The 13,892-nt window shown below is 45.5% G+C and overlaps 1 protein-coding gene across 5 annotated transcripts in view; it reads left to right on the top strand.

The window, feature by feature from the left end:
• NCKAP5L (NCK associated protein 5 like) overlaps nucleotides 1-13,892 on the top strand; it is a 57,249-nt gene that overhangs the window by 26,131 nt on the left and 17,226 nt on the right. For 2 of the 5 annotated variants that reach the window (XM_034412300.3, XM_034412301.2), the window contains exons 2-5: nucleotides 10,579-10,648; nucleotides 11,495-11,599; nucleotides 12,657-12,725; nucleotides 12,822-12,860. In XM_034412300.3, the coding sequence (XP_034268191.2) occupies nucleotides 11,501-11,599; nucleotides 12,657-12,725; nucleotides 12,822-12,860 (207 nt within the window). In that variant the 5' untranslated portion in view covers nucleotides 10,579-10,648; nucleotides 11,495-11,500. Of the gene's footprint in view, nucleotides 1-1,744; nucleotides 1,979-2,158; nucleotides 2,332-2,762; nucleotides 3,002-10,578; nucleotides 10,649-11,494; nucleotides 11,600-12,656; nucleotides 12,726-12,821; nucleotides 12,861-13,892 lie in introns of those variants that run through there. The other 3 variants (XM_034412299.3, XM_087886853.1, XM_087886854.1) reach the window with 3 other exon arrangements.

Below are 13,892 nucleotides of genomic sequence, written 5' to 3'. Positions count from 1 at the left end.
AGCATCTGCCTCAGGTGAAATTCAAAATTTTTCCCTACCGGTTCTGTGGGCGTGGCTTGGTGGGCGTGGCAGGGGAAGGATATTGCAAAATCTCCATTCCCACCCCACTCTGGGGCCAGCCAGAGTTGGTATTTGCCAGTTCTCCGAACTACTCAAAATTTCCGCTACCGGTTCTCTAGAACCTGTTAGAACATGCTGGATTTCACCCCTGATCTGCCTATGATATAGAGTGCAGTGACTACTTCTAGGCAGAATAACTCAAGAGAAGCCATGGTTTTTAGTTTGTACTTTTAACAAATCATGGTTCCACATACCATAATTGGTTTAATATGGCTCATTAAAATGGATGAACCAGGTACAAGATTTGTGTGCTATTGCAATTTTTCGTTACATAACTGTAAGAAGTTTATGTTTTAGTCATTTTAAGAGTGATAATTCTATTTTTCTTAGTACCCAAGAATATTGTCTTGTACTGTAGACCTCAGATTATTCTTGTACTTGTTTCATTACCTGCTCCATTTTAATTACTCTGCTATATCTGGATTAATAAAGAAAATCAGAATTAGGCATAGTTGCCAGCATCCACACTTAGGCCAAGTGGGACAGAGTCAATAACAAAAGGGAATTGTTGCTTTGAAGGTGGAATCATTACATGTACATGGATCTAGGAAGTTAGGGACGAGCAAATCATTTCCAAATGGTTGCTAAGAGAAGTGCTACTGCTCTTTACATGGAGGTTTCTTTCACACCTTCCCATCATGGTCACCAAATAGGTCTAGAAAAAGAGAGCTGCAGCTGCAAAATTGTAGGATTAAAGATCTCTCATTCATGTGACTTTTCTTAGAACTGTCTGTCTCTCCAAATTCCTGCTTGTCTCTCTCTTAGCAAACAGTTGTGGCTACAAAGCCACAAAGACCTAACTTTTCTCACAAGCATAAGGGTAGGGTAAAGCTGAAAGGGTTTTTTGGGGAGGATGTATGGTAGTTGTGGATGCCAAGAGTTTGCTGTAATGGTTTGTATGCTTTTATTGTGCTTAATGCTTTTACTGCTGTTTGCAAGCCGCCCAAGGTTATGTTGCATAAGATGGGTAGTGAAAGCAGAAAATTGAGCAGGATCATCTCTACCTCCACAGTAGAGATTTTTGAAATCCACAGCTGCAGAGCAAGAACAGAATATTTCCAATGGAGGGAAACTGTGGAGAAAGAAGACTGGGGCTTTTCATTCCTCTCATTTGAGGGCCCCTGATTCCAGACTGTCCTTGAGACTAAAGAGCAGACTGCATAGGGGTAAAATGTATTTATTGTTTTCAGGTTTGAGGCCATTGCCAAACAGGCCACAGGGCTAGGAATGGAAAACATGACCTTGGGTACTCAGTTAGATATCCTCTGGGAGACTGCCCTAAGATATCAGCCATTTTCGCTGATGATCTTATTGGGGGGGGGGGGACACACAGTGAGGGTCCCCCAGGAATTCACCTTACAAACTATTTGATAGAACGGGGGAAAAAATGTTGCCCTTTTGAGCATACTAGCAACTACTTATAGGAGTTTGTTCTCTAAAGGTACAAACCTGAAATATGTATGTATGTGGGCGGGTGGAAATATCTGGATTAACTGCCGCTCTATTTGGCAATCTGATTTGTGTGGAGTCCTGCATTTCCCCCCACACATGTATTTATTATGAGCATAATCATCCTTAATTCTGAAAGCGGCTGCATTTATCCATCCCCACCCCACCCCACCCCGTTTTGCAACCCTCTCGGCAACGCTGCTCGGTAGTGGAAATCCCCCTTCAGCCAGATGGGCTGCGAAAAGGATGGGTGGGGGGCGGAGGGTCTGGGCCGAGATGGGCCGCGCTGAGGTGGGGAGACGGATAAGGCGGAGCTCCGAGCCGTGAGTTTCCTTCTGCCTCCGCCTCCACACCACCCAACAATAGCAGGCCCCGAGTCGGGCCGTGTCGCGGGAAGGATGCGCCAAAGGTACCGGGGGCCTCCGTGGCGTAGGCGAGCTGAGGCTCGGTCCCCAATCCCACCGCTTTTAGGGGCTGGAGGAGCGGACAGTGGGGAGGACGAAGTTTAAGAGCGCTGGCGGAGAGGCTGAGTGTTAAGGGGTTACTTGGGGGGGGGTGTTAAAAGAAGACGGGCGGGTGGGAAGAGGGCGAGCGCTTTGGAAAATGTCGGGTGTCTAAAACGGAGCACTAGCTGGGGAGCTTCTGCAGCAGGAGCCCGGGAACTGCGAAGGGAGGGAGCTGCCCCGACTTGTGAGCCATGTAGTTTGAAAGAGAAGAAAGCAGCTGCGCGTTTCCAAAGCTCTCCCGGAGCCGGCAAGGAACGTGTGTGGATCGAGGTGCGTCGGGCGGCTTGTAGGATTTGCGGGGAGAGGAGGACGTTTGTGGCTAGGCTCGGAAGGCTAGCAGCGCTGTAGAGCGCTTTGCGGGGTGTGTGGGGGGGGGGGAGCGGCGGGGAAAGAGGGTCTGCGGGGTAAGGGGAGAAGAAGCGGTTTCTCTCTCGACGGGTCGCCCCGAAACTGGGTTTGGGGACCTGGGCTGCGAAGTTCCACTGTTGGACGGGATGCATCTGTATAGCAGAGGAGCGGGATCCCGAGGGAGGCTGTTGCAGAAGGGCGAAATCTGGAGATTTCTTCGCTTCTGCGGCAGGATAGCGTTCGTTCTTTAGAGCGGGTGGGGAAAGAGACCACTACAGTTGCATTTCTTTTCTTGCTGGGGATTTAGATTGAAGTGACGCCCAGATGTTCCCTGCCGACAGTCCGTGAGACCTGTTTAGGGCTCTTTGTGCCATTTATACAGAGGTTGGCCCTGCAGTTTCCCCTTTTCCCCTTCCCCCACCCCCCTAAATCGGAAATGCAATGCAGCCAAGAAAACGCAGGCTTTCCAGCAGGCTAGTTTAGCTCTGCTGAATGCCCTTGACTGCTTAAGTAGCCTGGAGTAAGTACCCTGGTAGGTGCAAAGGCCAGCCAGGGCTGTTTCTTTGACGTGCAGCAAGGTATGTGTAAGACGTATGAGACAGAGGAGGGCATCTTTTTTGCAAGAGACTCTGGGAACTTGGAAGGTGGGGGGGGGGGGGAATGGTGGTTTGAAAGGAAATGGGCTCTATTTGCAAGACAGAGGCTGCCTTTTTTACAGGGAGTTTCTAGTGTAGCTTATTGAACTATTTTCAAAGCCACCGTTGAATCAGAAATCCCAAATGACAAAATTCGTTAATTCACTGTATGTCTAAGAGAAGTCACAGATATCAGTATGGTGGGAGTGTTGAGGGGCCCACAAAGTGAAAAGCTGTGGTGCCAAGACTGTCTCCTGGGCCAGCTTCAGCCTGATAAAGATTGGGAACTCCTATGTAATAAGGAATCTTTTTCCATCTGGTTATGTTGGGGTTGCATCTGTCAAGATTTCCTTTAAAAAGAAAAAAAAAAAAAGCATGTTACTAGGGGTTTTTTTCTTTTGAGGGAGAGCCAAACTATATTACACTTACTTCTTGTTGGAGCTCCAATTAAGGTGGGAATTTTATTTCCCAGTTCTCTTGCCCAAACCTGCTTGCCCTAGTTTTCTTCCAAGCTCAATCGTATAATTCATATAATTTTTGAAGCTGCCTTTAAAAAGCAGTATTCAAAGAGTTTATTTTTGTGTTGTTTTATGAAAATATTAAAATATGTAGGGTGGTTCTACTAGTTTCTGTAGATAACTCCTGGGGTTTTTTTTCTCACCCAGTTGCTCTGAGGATTTTGGAAACTATTCTGTCTCCCCTGGGCTGGCAAATAGTGAAAACTCCTGGGATCCTGGACGCTAAGCATAAATTTCTGTGCTGGTTGACTGAACTAATTCATTCCTCTCTTGGGACTCCTTTTTCTTTGAGTTCCACTACTGAGACACAGCAAAAGAACTAATTATTACTGAATGTAGCGTAATCAAAATGCCAAAACCAGTGAATGCATTGCAAGGAAAGTAGATTCCTTAAGCTTTGCTTTCTAAAATATGGTTAAGCCAGACATATTTTTAACATGGCCAAGATAGTTTAAATATATCTTAGCTGTTCTGAAAATAGATGCATTTTAATACCCTGGAGCAGTGTTTCTCAACCTGAGCAATTTTAAGATGTGTGGACTTCAACTCCCAGAATTCCCTAGCCAGCCATGCCTTTTAAAAATGCCAAAGTTGAAAACCTTGCCCTGGAACGAAATTTGGGGAGGGGAGGGTATGACTGAATGGAGTCAGAGGGGAGAGAAGATGCTTAAGTGGATGATTTTTTATTAGTATTTTGCATATTTGTTCCCCAAAATCTTCAGAGCAATTTTCTTGTGTGTTTTAAAATGATGAATTTTGCAGGGAAATAAGAAGGTGGAATATATACACATATCTGCAACTTTCAAAGATTTTTTAAAAATTTTATTTGAACCTATGAAAGGGGTGAGGCTGAATACTAATCCTGCATTGCATATGTTTTATGTTCTCAAAGCTAAATTGAAATGCTGGGTTCTTCCTCCAGGGACAAAATTAGTGGCGACTGCATTTGTCTTCATCCTTTTATATTCTTCAGGGAATTATTCAACAATTTAGAATAGAAGATGAATACAGTGATCTAACTTTTCCTCCTTCAGACCACTCTGAAGTAATTTCTTCAGCAATTCTGTAATTGGAAAGAGAATTATTTGAGTTAGCTGGCTAAACCCCCCCTCCCCCCCCCCTTTTTTTTTTTTTTTTTTTTCCCCAATTATAGCCATTGCGGTTCAAACAAATCTGGCAAAGACCAGGCTGGAGAAGATTGAGCTATAGGATAAAGATTCTCCTATAATCTCTTTAATCTTGTTTCCTATTATAGAAATAAACTCCCATGGAAGTGGTTTGGGGGTTTTTCCCCCCAGAGAGGGAATAAAAAAAATAATTCTGGATCTTTGAATTTCTTAAACGCCCACGTGACTTTCGGGTTGAACAGTACTTTTAACTTTTTATAGGCAAGATAACTTCTTGTATTTTCATGACCCAAATTGGGGTCTCTTTATGAAAATTATACATCAGCATTTGCTTTGAATTTTGGTTTGTATTGCTCGTTTGGTTTTTGCCCATTCTTCTAAGGAGCACAAAATGACTTTCATTCCAAGTTTTTATTTTATCTTTCCAACCAATCTATGGGGTAGGCTAGTCAGAGAAGCTACAGCTGCAACAACAACCAGTAAAACTCAAGGCTATGTTGATTTCCCTCTAATTTAAACTTTGCCATTCCTGCCGCCTTGAAAGGTGCCTTTCCTGCCGCCTTGAAAGAGGCGGTAGTGAGGCCCCTCCTCAAGAAGCCTTCCCTGGACCCGGCTGAATTAGCCAACTATCGTCCGGTCTCCAACCTTCGCTTTGTGGCGAAGGTTGTTGAGAGCGTGGTGGCACGACAGCTTCCCCGACACCTGGATGAAGCTATCTATCTGGACCCGTGCCAGTCGGGCTTCAGGCAGGGGCACAGCACAGAAACGGCATTGGTCGCGTTGGTGGATGATCTCTGGAGGGCTCGGGACAGGGGTTGTTCCTCTGTCCTAGTCCTATTAGATCTCTCAGCGGCTTTTGATACCATCGACCATGGTATCATGCTGCGGCGGTTGAGGGGGTTAGGAATAGGGGGCACCGTTCTACGGTGGTTCTCCTCCTTCCTCTCCGACCGCTCGCAGTTGGTGTTGGCAGGGGGACAGAGGTCGACCTCGAGGCATCTCGCATGGGGAGTGCCGCAAGGGTCGGTCCTCTCGCCCCTCCTGTTCAACATTTATGTGAAGCCGCTGGGTGAGATCATCCGTGGTTTTGGGGTGAAGTGTCATCTGTACGCTGATGATACTCAGCTGTACATCTCCACCCCAGACCACCCCAACGATGCCCTTGATGTGATGTCTCGCTGCCTGGAGGCCGTGCGGGTCTGGATGGGGAGGAACAGGCTCAGATTCAACCCTTCCAAGACCGAGTGGTTGTGGCTCCCGGCGTCCCGATATAGTCAGCAGGTGCCATCGCTGACTATTGGGGGTGAATCTTTGCCCCCCACAGAGAGGGCTCGCAATCTGGGTGTCCTCCTGGACGCACGGCTGTCTTTAGAAGAACATATGACGGCCGTGGCCAGGGGGGCCTTTTATCAGGTCCGCCTGATTCGCCAGTTGCAGCCCTTTCTGGATCGGGACGCCCTGCGCACAGTCACTCACGCCCTTGTCACCTCCCGGTTGGACTATTGCAATGCTCTCTACATGGGGCTCCCCTTGAAGAGCACTCGGAGGCTCCAACTGGTCCAGAATGCGGCCGCGCGGGTGGTTATGGGTGCAACCCGTTGCACCCACGTGACACCCCTCCTGCGCGAGCTGCACTGGCTCCCAGTGGTCTTCCGGGTGCGATTCAAGGTGTTGGTTACCACCTTTAAAGCGCTCCATGGCATAGGACCCGGGTACCTTCGAGACCGTCTTCTGCCACCAATAGCCTCCCACAGGCCAGTCCGCTCCCACAGAGAGGGGCTCCTCAGGGTGCCATCGGCCAAGTCATGTCGGCTGGCGACACCCAGGGGGAGGGCCTTCTCTGTGGGAGCCCCAGCCCTGTGGAATGAACTGCCCCCGGAAATTCGTAAGATTTCTGACCTCCGGGTATTTCGCTGCGCACTCAAGACCCTATTGTTCCACCAGGCTGGGTTAGCAACATGATTTTTAATTGGATGTTTTAAATTTTTGGGGTTTTAAATTAAGCCAAATTATTTAATACTTTTAAATTGTTTTTTAAATTGATGTTTATTCTGTTTTTAAATAGGCTGTACACCGCCCTGAGTCCTTCGGGAGAAGGGCGGTATAGAAATAAAATTATTATTATTATTATTATTATTATTATTATTGGGCTACATTTGGCAGGTTACTTACTCTGTGTTTCTCAACTATAGCAACTTCCAAGATGTGTGGACCAACTGCAAATTCCCCAGCTGATGTGGAAGCTGGCTAGGGAATTCTGGGAGTTGAAATCCACATTTCTTAAAATTGGCAAGACACTGTTCTAAGGGATAAAGAACTTCATGTAACTTCAAAATTATCTTGGACACGTCCTTTAGAAAGCTCATTAACAAAACAAATTGCAGGTTAGATGAATGTTGTCTCTCTCAGTAGAATTTAGAGGTACCCTTGAATATATAAAAGAATGGCCATCCTGTTTGGCTATTCATTGATAAAGGGAGAAGAACATAGTTCTGCTTGTTATGTTTGTCACTTAGAGTGGGAACATGGTGTATGTGGGATTCATCAATAAATTCCAGATTTGTGTTCATGCTTTTGATTTGCAGGTTCGTTTTATATAAAGCTCCAACATCAGCTTCTGCATTGGTACTGCAAAGCCACAGAAATGCTGGATGAAATACCCCATTGCCTTCAATACAGTGGTTTCTGGCTTTCTTTCTAACATCGTGGCAATCTTTCATAGCAATTTACAGCGCTAATTCCCTCTTCTTAAATCTGACGTCTAGCTGCTTGGAACCTTAGAATCCCCTGAAAATTACAAACTGCATCAAACTCTGCATAAAATGTTGAGCCTGAGAAAGCTGGATTTGGGAAAGTATGTCAAATTACGGATTAAGTAAAATTGATTAGGTGACTTTGGACACTGTCATGGGTTCTTTTACATAAATCGAAGTCAATGGGCTCAAAAATCCAAGAGTCAACACAACCACACAGATCTTTAGGCAACATACACACAAGCACTCAAAGGTCTCACTGCTCACTGCTCCATTCTTTCCCACTTCTGCTACATCTACTGCTCCTCCAACTACTACCGGTATTTATGAGTCCTACTGCTGGAAATCAGTATATCTGCTTTATGCTGCTTCAGGTTGCTTTATGAACACATACACTTCCTTCCCTCTCTTCCACATACTACCACCATCGGCTGCCTCCCTGCTCACCTTTTATAGCCAACAATTGCTGTAGTGGCTAGATAGAAAGAGGACTTAAAGAGACAGGACAACAGCAGCACAGGTGCTGGGCATTTTGTAGGCAGTCTGTCTTCTCACAGATAACCCTTTTCCTGAGCGAGGGAGCTTGGTTAAAAAAACAAACATGCAAATCTCAGCATATGTGCTGAATCCAGAAATCTTACCTGATGGTGTTAAGCAAGGCTTGTGTTGGTCATGTCTACTCCAGTGCATCATGAAATTAGGAGAAGGTGCATTGTTCTTGAGTTCCCGTTTTGCCCTTTCTGCTGGTACAACACTGCTTAGGGCCTCTTTACGTAAGGAACCACCTCTCGTTAAGATCTGCAGCAGGTCATATGGAAATGTCCCGCTGTCAGAGGTCTGTCTTGATGGTGTGAAGGTGATGTATGGTGTGATACAAGGGAGGTCTTTTTGTTCATTATCTCAGGTTGTAGATGTACTCCTTTGGGAGTTACGTTTAGCCCCTACACTCCAAAGTTTTAAGATGCATCTTTTTCAGTCATGCTTTTAATTGTGAGGTGATTTTGGTATTTATTTTTACTGTGACTTATGATCTGTCTCTAATAAGCCCTACTAAGCAGGTATATACAAAAGTATGAAGGCTATTGCTTAACGCATTGTAAGCCGCCCTGAGTCTCCGGAGAAGGGCGGCATATAAATCGAACCAATAAAATAAATAAATAAATAAATAATAGTTCATACTGATCTTTTATTGTTAAGTTCTGTAAGCTGCTGTAAGAACTCGCTAAGACATAAATAAATAAATGCAAGATTTCAAGGGATGGGACTGGAGAAGAGTTTCTTTCTCCAATCAGAGTACACCAAGGAGCCTTGGTGGTGCAGCAGACTAAAGTGCTGTTAAGTAGCACTTAGCTGCCAGCTGCCTGCAATTACTGCAAGTTCAAATCTCACCAGGCTCGAGGTTGACTCAGCCTTCCATCCTTCCGAGGTAGGTAAAATGAGGACCCGGATTGTGGGGGCAATAAGCTGACTTTGTATAAAATAGAACACCGCTTAGGTGGGGGCCGAAAGCCCTACTAAGCAGGTATATACAAAAGTATGAAGGCTATTGCTTAACGCATTGTAAGCTGCCCTGAGTCTCCAAAAAGGGTGGCGTATAAATCGAACCAATAATAATACTAATATATCAGAGCAGTGTTTCTCAACCTTAGCCACTTTAAAGATCTGTGGACTTCAACTCCCAGAATTCCCCAGCCAGGTGTTGAAGTCCACATCTTAAAATTGCCAAGATTAAGAATCACTGCATCAGAGATTGAACATTGCTGGGTTTGATGTGGTACATCTTCTTAAAATCATTGTCAGGGCATGTGGATTGTAAACCATGGCTTTAATAATGGTTTGCTGAGCAAACCATAGTGGGTTGATTTCTATGTCATGTAAAACAGTAAAACACAGTTTATAAATAATGGCTGGATTCTCAAGTTGCATTAAGCCAAAAGCAAATTAAAATATATTATGGATTAAACTAATTCGATGCCCACAGGAGGAACCTGCTCCTTCTATGCTGTAAAAGCTCATTTTGGCTACACATTGTAGAAGCTCTGCTGGATTTGACATTGGTCCATCGCCCCGGGATTCATTCTCTTTATCTGTGGCCAGACGAGATGACCTGGGGAAGTTTGCAAACTGAACATAATGGATGATGAGAGCCTTACTTCTGATCTTCAGTGTATTAAATGTCTCTGCTTGTAGAACAGGAGTGACAAACTGGTGGCCCCTGGGCTGGATGCATCACATGCAGACCAGCGGTGAAATCCAATTTTTTTTACTACTGGTTCTGAGGGCATGGCTTAGTGGGTGTGGTGTGGCTTGGTGGGCATGGCTTGGGCACGGTAGGAGAAGGATACTGCAAAATCCCCATTTCCACCCAACTCCAGGGGAAGGATACTGCAAAATCCCCATTCCCACCCCACTCTGGGGCCAGCCAGAGGTGGTATTTGCCAGTTCTCTGAACTGCTCAAAATTTCTGCCACCGGTTCTCCAGAACCTGTTAGAACCTGCTGGATTTCACCCCTGACGCAGACCATGGCCACCCCAGCTCCGCGAATGGGGAAAACATCGCAAAATATCCCGTGACAGCAATGCGATGCCACGAGTTTGACACCTGTGTCGTAGAAGGTCTAATTTTAATATTTCTGATTATCTTCTGGACTACTTCCAATTAATATGTCCTCTTTAAAAACCATCCCATCCTTAAAGAAACAAAAACAAAACTCAGCATCACCCGGGATGCTGCAGTAGTGAGTGCTGTGCTTTGGTTGTTGCTTTCCTGATAGTTGCTGGTTTGGGAGCAGAGGAATCGGGACTTAAATCTATAAATCCAAACTCCTTCAAGACGACCCAGCAGATTGGCCCCAGCTGCATCAAATGTTTCCCCGTTCTTTTGTAAACTGCGCTCTAGCAACCGTCACAAGCATGGAATGAGACGTACCACGGGTGGTGGGGAGGGGGGGAATCCTTGGAGGAAAAGGACTGTGGGAGTTGGAGCTTTGTGTTTAAAAATAGCTCTCATTGCGGCTTCTCTGCTGCTCACTTACATTGCCTGAATGCTGATGTATGTCTTTAAGGCAACAATCCTTTGATGAAGGGTGCGCAACCCTGAACTCCCTTTGCTTCTCTTTCAGGCAAAAGTGATGAAGGGAAGCCTGGAGGTTGGGCTTGTCATAGTGTCCATCACTGGGCCCCTGAATAAAGGTAAGAAACTGCTGGGAAAGAGCTAGGTAGCCCAAGACATTAGCTGGGATCATCATCATACATCATGATGTGGAGGTTGGGGGGGAGGCAATCCACTCCCTGGAAATCACCTCCAGTCCATCTAATTGTAATATGATTAAGATGACTGGATTTTATTGGCACGGTTATGTAGTGCTTTATTCAAAAATTAAAGGCGGGAAAGTGGAAGCAGAAGACCTTTGGAGGCTTCAATTTCTACCCTTCAACGTCCCCTGCCCCCAAACAGCAGTCTCTAGGTCCGATTTCAAGCCTGCTTTGGGTGGCTTGGGAGTTAAGAATAGAGTTGGGAGCCCCCAGAGACTTCCCACTTCTAGTCTGAATAAAGTAAAAGAAGAGCAAAAAAATAGGCTCCACAAATTCCAGAGCATCATCCATAGCCCTGGATTAACCATTAAACAAAAGGGAAGGGGCCACCACAGGGTCCCCCCCCCACCTCATCATGTCTGTAAGACTTTCACTACCGCAACTCAATTTTCGTTTTCAGCTCTTATTGAGTCTTTGTGTCACTTAAGCAATGGTGCCTTAACTCTTCCCCGCATCACTGTGATACCAGATGGTCTTCTGCACCCCTTTGGATTGTGAGGGGCTGAACTGTAGCCCGAAAGCATGCTATAAGCACGGATCCTAACTCTTCCCCCATTCCTGACCACCCTTTGTGTTAGAGAAATCCCAACGGCATTATTGGAGGCAGCTGGTGAACAGCCTTGCTATACCACCATCCCCCGTCTTTGAAATTGCTGGTGGGTCTTTTATTGTGGCAGGAGCATGGAACTTGGCTCTCTTTTACTGGATTCTCTCTGCCCAAAGGAAACAATGTCTGAAATAGAGCTGCAGAGTGAGATGAAGCCAGAAGGGGATGGCCATGAGCCAAGGACACCCCAGGACCTTCTGCAGAGACTCCGGGAGCTAGAGGTATGAGGCCTGATCTTGTCTTCCTGAATTAAGGGGTTCCAGAGACCAGAGCAACCAGCCGAATGAACGGCTGGCAGAAGAAGTGAATTGAGATCTCATTGCAAGCAATTTGTTTCATGGTAGCTACATAGCATCTATTATTTCACTTGAATCTGAGCTGCCTCCCAGCATTGGCACATATAGATGGTCTTCAACTTAAAATCAGTTGCTTACTGACTGAAGTTCTGACAGACCTACCTGGGTGATACTTAAACCTGGATTTGAAATATTTTGTGTGTTTGGCAATGGGGCACATTTATAGCCATTTGCAGCAACTCACTATCAGGGAACCACGATTTCTAATCGTTTTGTTGAAACCTACCAGCATTTACCCTCAAATTTTCAGCAAAACTTTCTGATAGTGAATTATGGATTCACTGAACGAACCACAGAGTTTGATTACCGTAACTTGAGGACTACTTATATAGAAATAATGCGAATGTTATATGAGCCTATTGGGGGAACAGAGGCTTGCATAGGTGAATGAGTTAAATTTGTGGTGCTCCCTTGGTGTTACAAGCAAGAATCATTCACTCCCAATGCCCCAGAATGGGCACCCTTTTTTCCAACATGGCATACAGGGAAAGATTAAAACTCTCATACCAGACATATAGGCCCAAGTGAATTCATTATGTGTTGTGTATTCCTTTTCTGCCTCTTCCTAATGTGAGTTATATGCACTTCGCACATATGTTGTATTCTGGGTTTTTCAGTGGGGTACATGATACATGTTTATAAGGGATGGGACAACAATCTTCTGGCTTCCGAAAGGTGCCAGCCCTTGAACCTTGAACCTAATGACCTTTAATCCCTCCCTCTTTTCCCATGGGCACAGGTAGAAAACATAGCTTTGCAATGCTGTAGATTAGGAACTTTCAAGGACAAGAGAAGTGGGGTGGAGTAGAGAGAAGAAGCAAAGTTGTCCATGCTTCATTTCTTTTCCCGTATGCCTCCCAGAGAAGAAACTTGAGGTCCTCTTTTTATTCACCAGCAGCCTGACTCTTCTCTATGTCCTCAGGCAGAGAATTTGGCTTTGGTGCAAGCCAATGAGAACCAGCGGGAAACCTATGAACGCTGCCTGGATGAGGTACTGCTGCTTTGCCTTCTCTTTCCCCGACAGCACCTTCTGATGGAGGGATAGCGTCTCCCTTTGTGCTTATATCTGCTCCTTCTTCTTCTGCAGGTAGCCAATCACGTGGTACAAGCGCTGTTAAACCAAAAAGTGAGTCTGTCTCCAAGGCCTGGCCTTTGGGGGCTTGAGGGCATCTTTGGGATTTTGAGAGCTGTTAAAAGTGGAGCGTGGCCAGGCACACACAATTTTACAGAAAGCAGGCTGGTGAAATCACTCCTTTGTAGCCCTCCAGAGGCTTTATCCCACTCTGTTTTTCCTAGGCCTACTCCCCACCCCTCTTTCCCATTTTTTTTTACTTCCCAAGAATGTCTCTATGGATTTCAGTGGCATTTATGAAGTTAAAAGAGGATACCAGCAACTATTGTTTTGCTTTAAGTTTCCTGAAATATTTAAGTCAGCAAGCAAAGGAATGGTCTATGGGGCCCTTTGGTGCCTGCGCTTACTGTATCCTCTGCTGGACTTCGTTAGGAGGAGAGGAGAAGGAACAAATGGAACTCTTGTATGTGTTATGGGATTTTTTTTGTACAAAATCAGTGGTGACTTCTGAATAATGGAATTAGCTGTGATCCTTCTGCTTGGAGGTAGGCACATTGGACTATGGGAGATATAACTGCTGACTAAGAAGGGTTAGGCTTGTTTGTGCTCAAGGGAGAGAGGCGTTGATACAACAATTAACATCTGGATATTGCATGAAAGAAAGGCACGAGACCAATTAGAAACAACTGCTTGTTGCTAGAAGTGTGAATTCTTCCACCAGTCTTTCCTGTGATAATATTCATATCGCCTTTTAGAAGAGTCCAAATGCTCCTGTTAACCCTTACAACTTTCTCAGATAGATCAATGCTGCCTATGTTCCAGATCAAGTCCTCTCTTAACCTGGGGGTAGAAAGGGACGTGGTGGCTCAGTGGCTAAGACGCTGAGCTTGCCGATTGAAAGGTCGGCAGTTCAGCGGTTCAAATCCCTAGTGCTGTGTAACGGGGTGAGCTTCTGCCAACCTAGCAGTTCAAGAGCACGTAAAAAATGCAAGTAGAAAAATAGGGACCACCTTAGTGGGAAGGTAACAGCATTCCGTGTGCCTTTGGCGTTTAGTCATGCCGGCCACATGACCTCGGAGACGTCTT

This window comes from Pantherophis guttatus, chromosome 2 (genome assembly GCF_059756535.1).
Source record: "Pantherophis guttatus breed Tessera chromosome 2, ASM5975653v1, whole genome shotgun sequence".
In the NCBI taxonomy this organism is placed as follows: domain Eukaryota; kingdom Metazoa; phylum Chordata; class Lepidosauria; order Squamata; family Colubridae; genus Pantherophis; species Pantherophis guttatus.
This window is presented reverse-complemented; position numbering and strand designations above follow the sequence as displayed.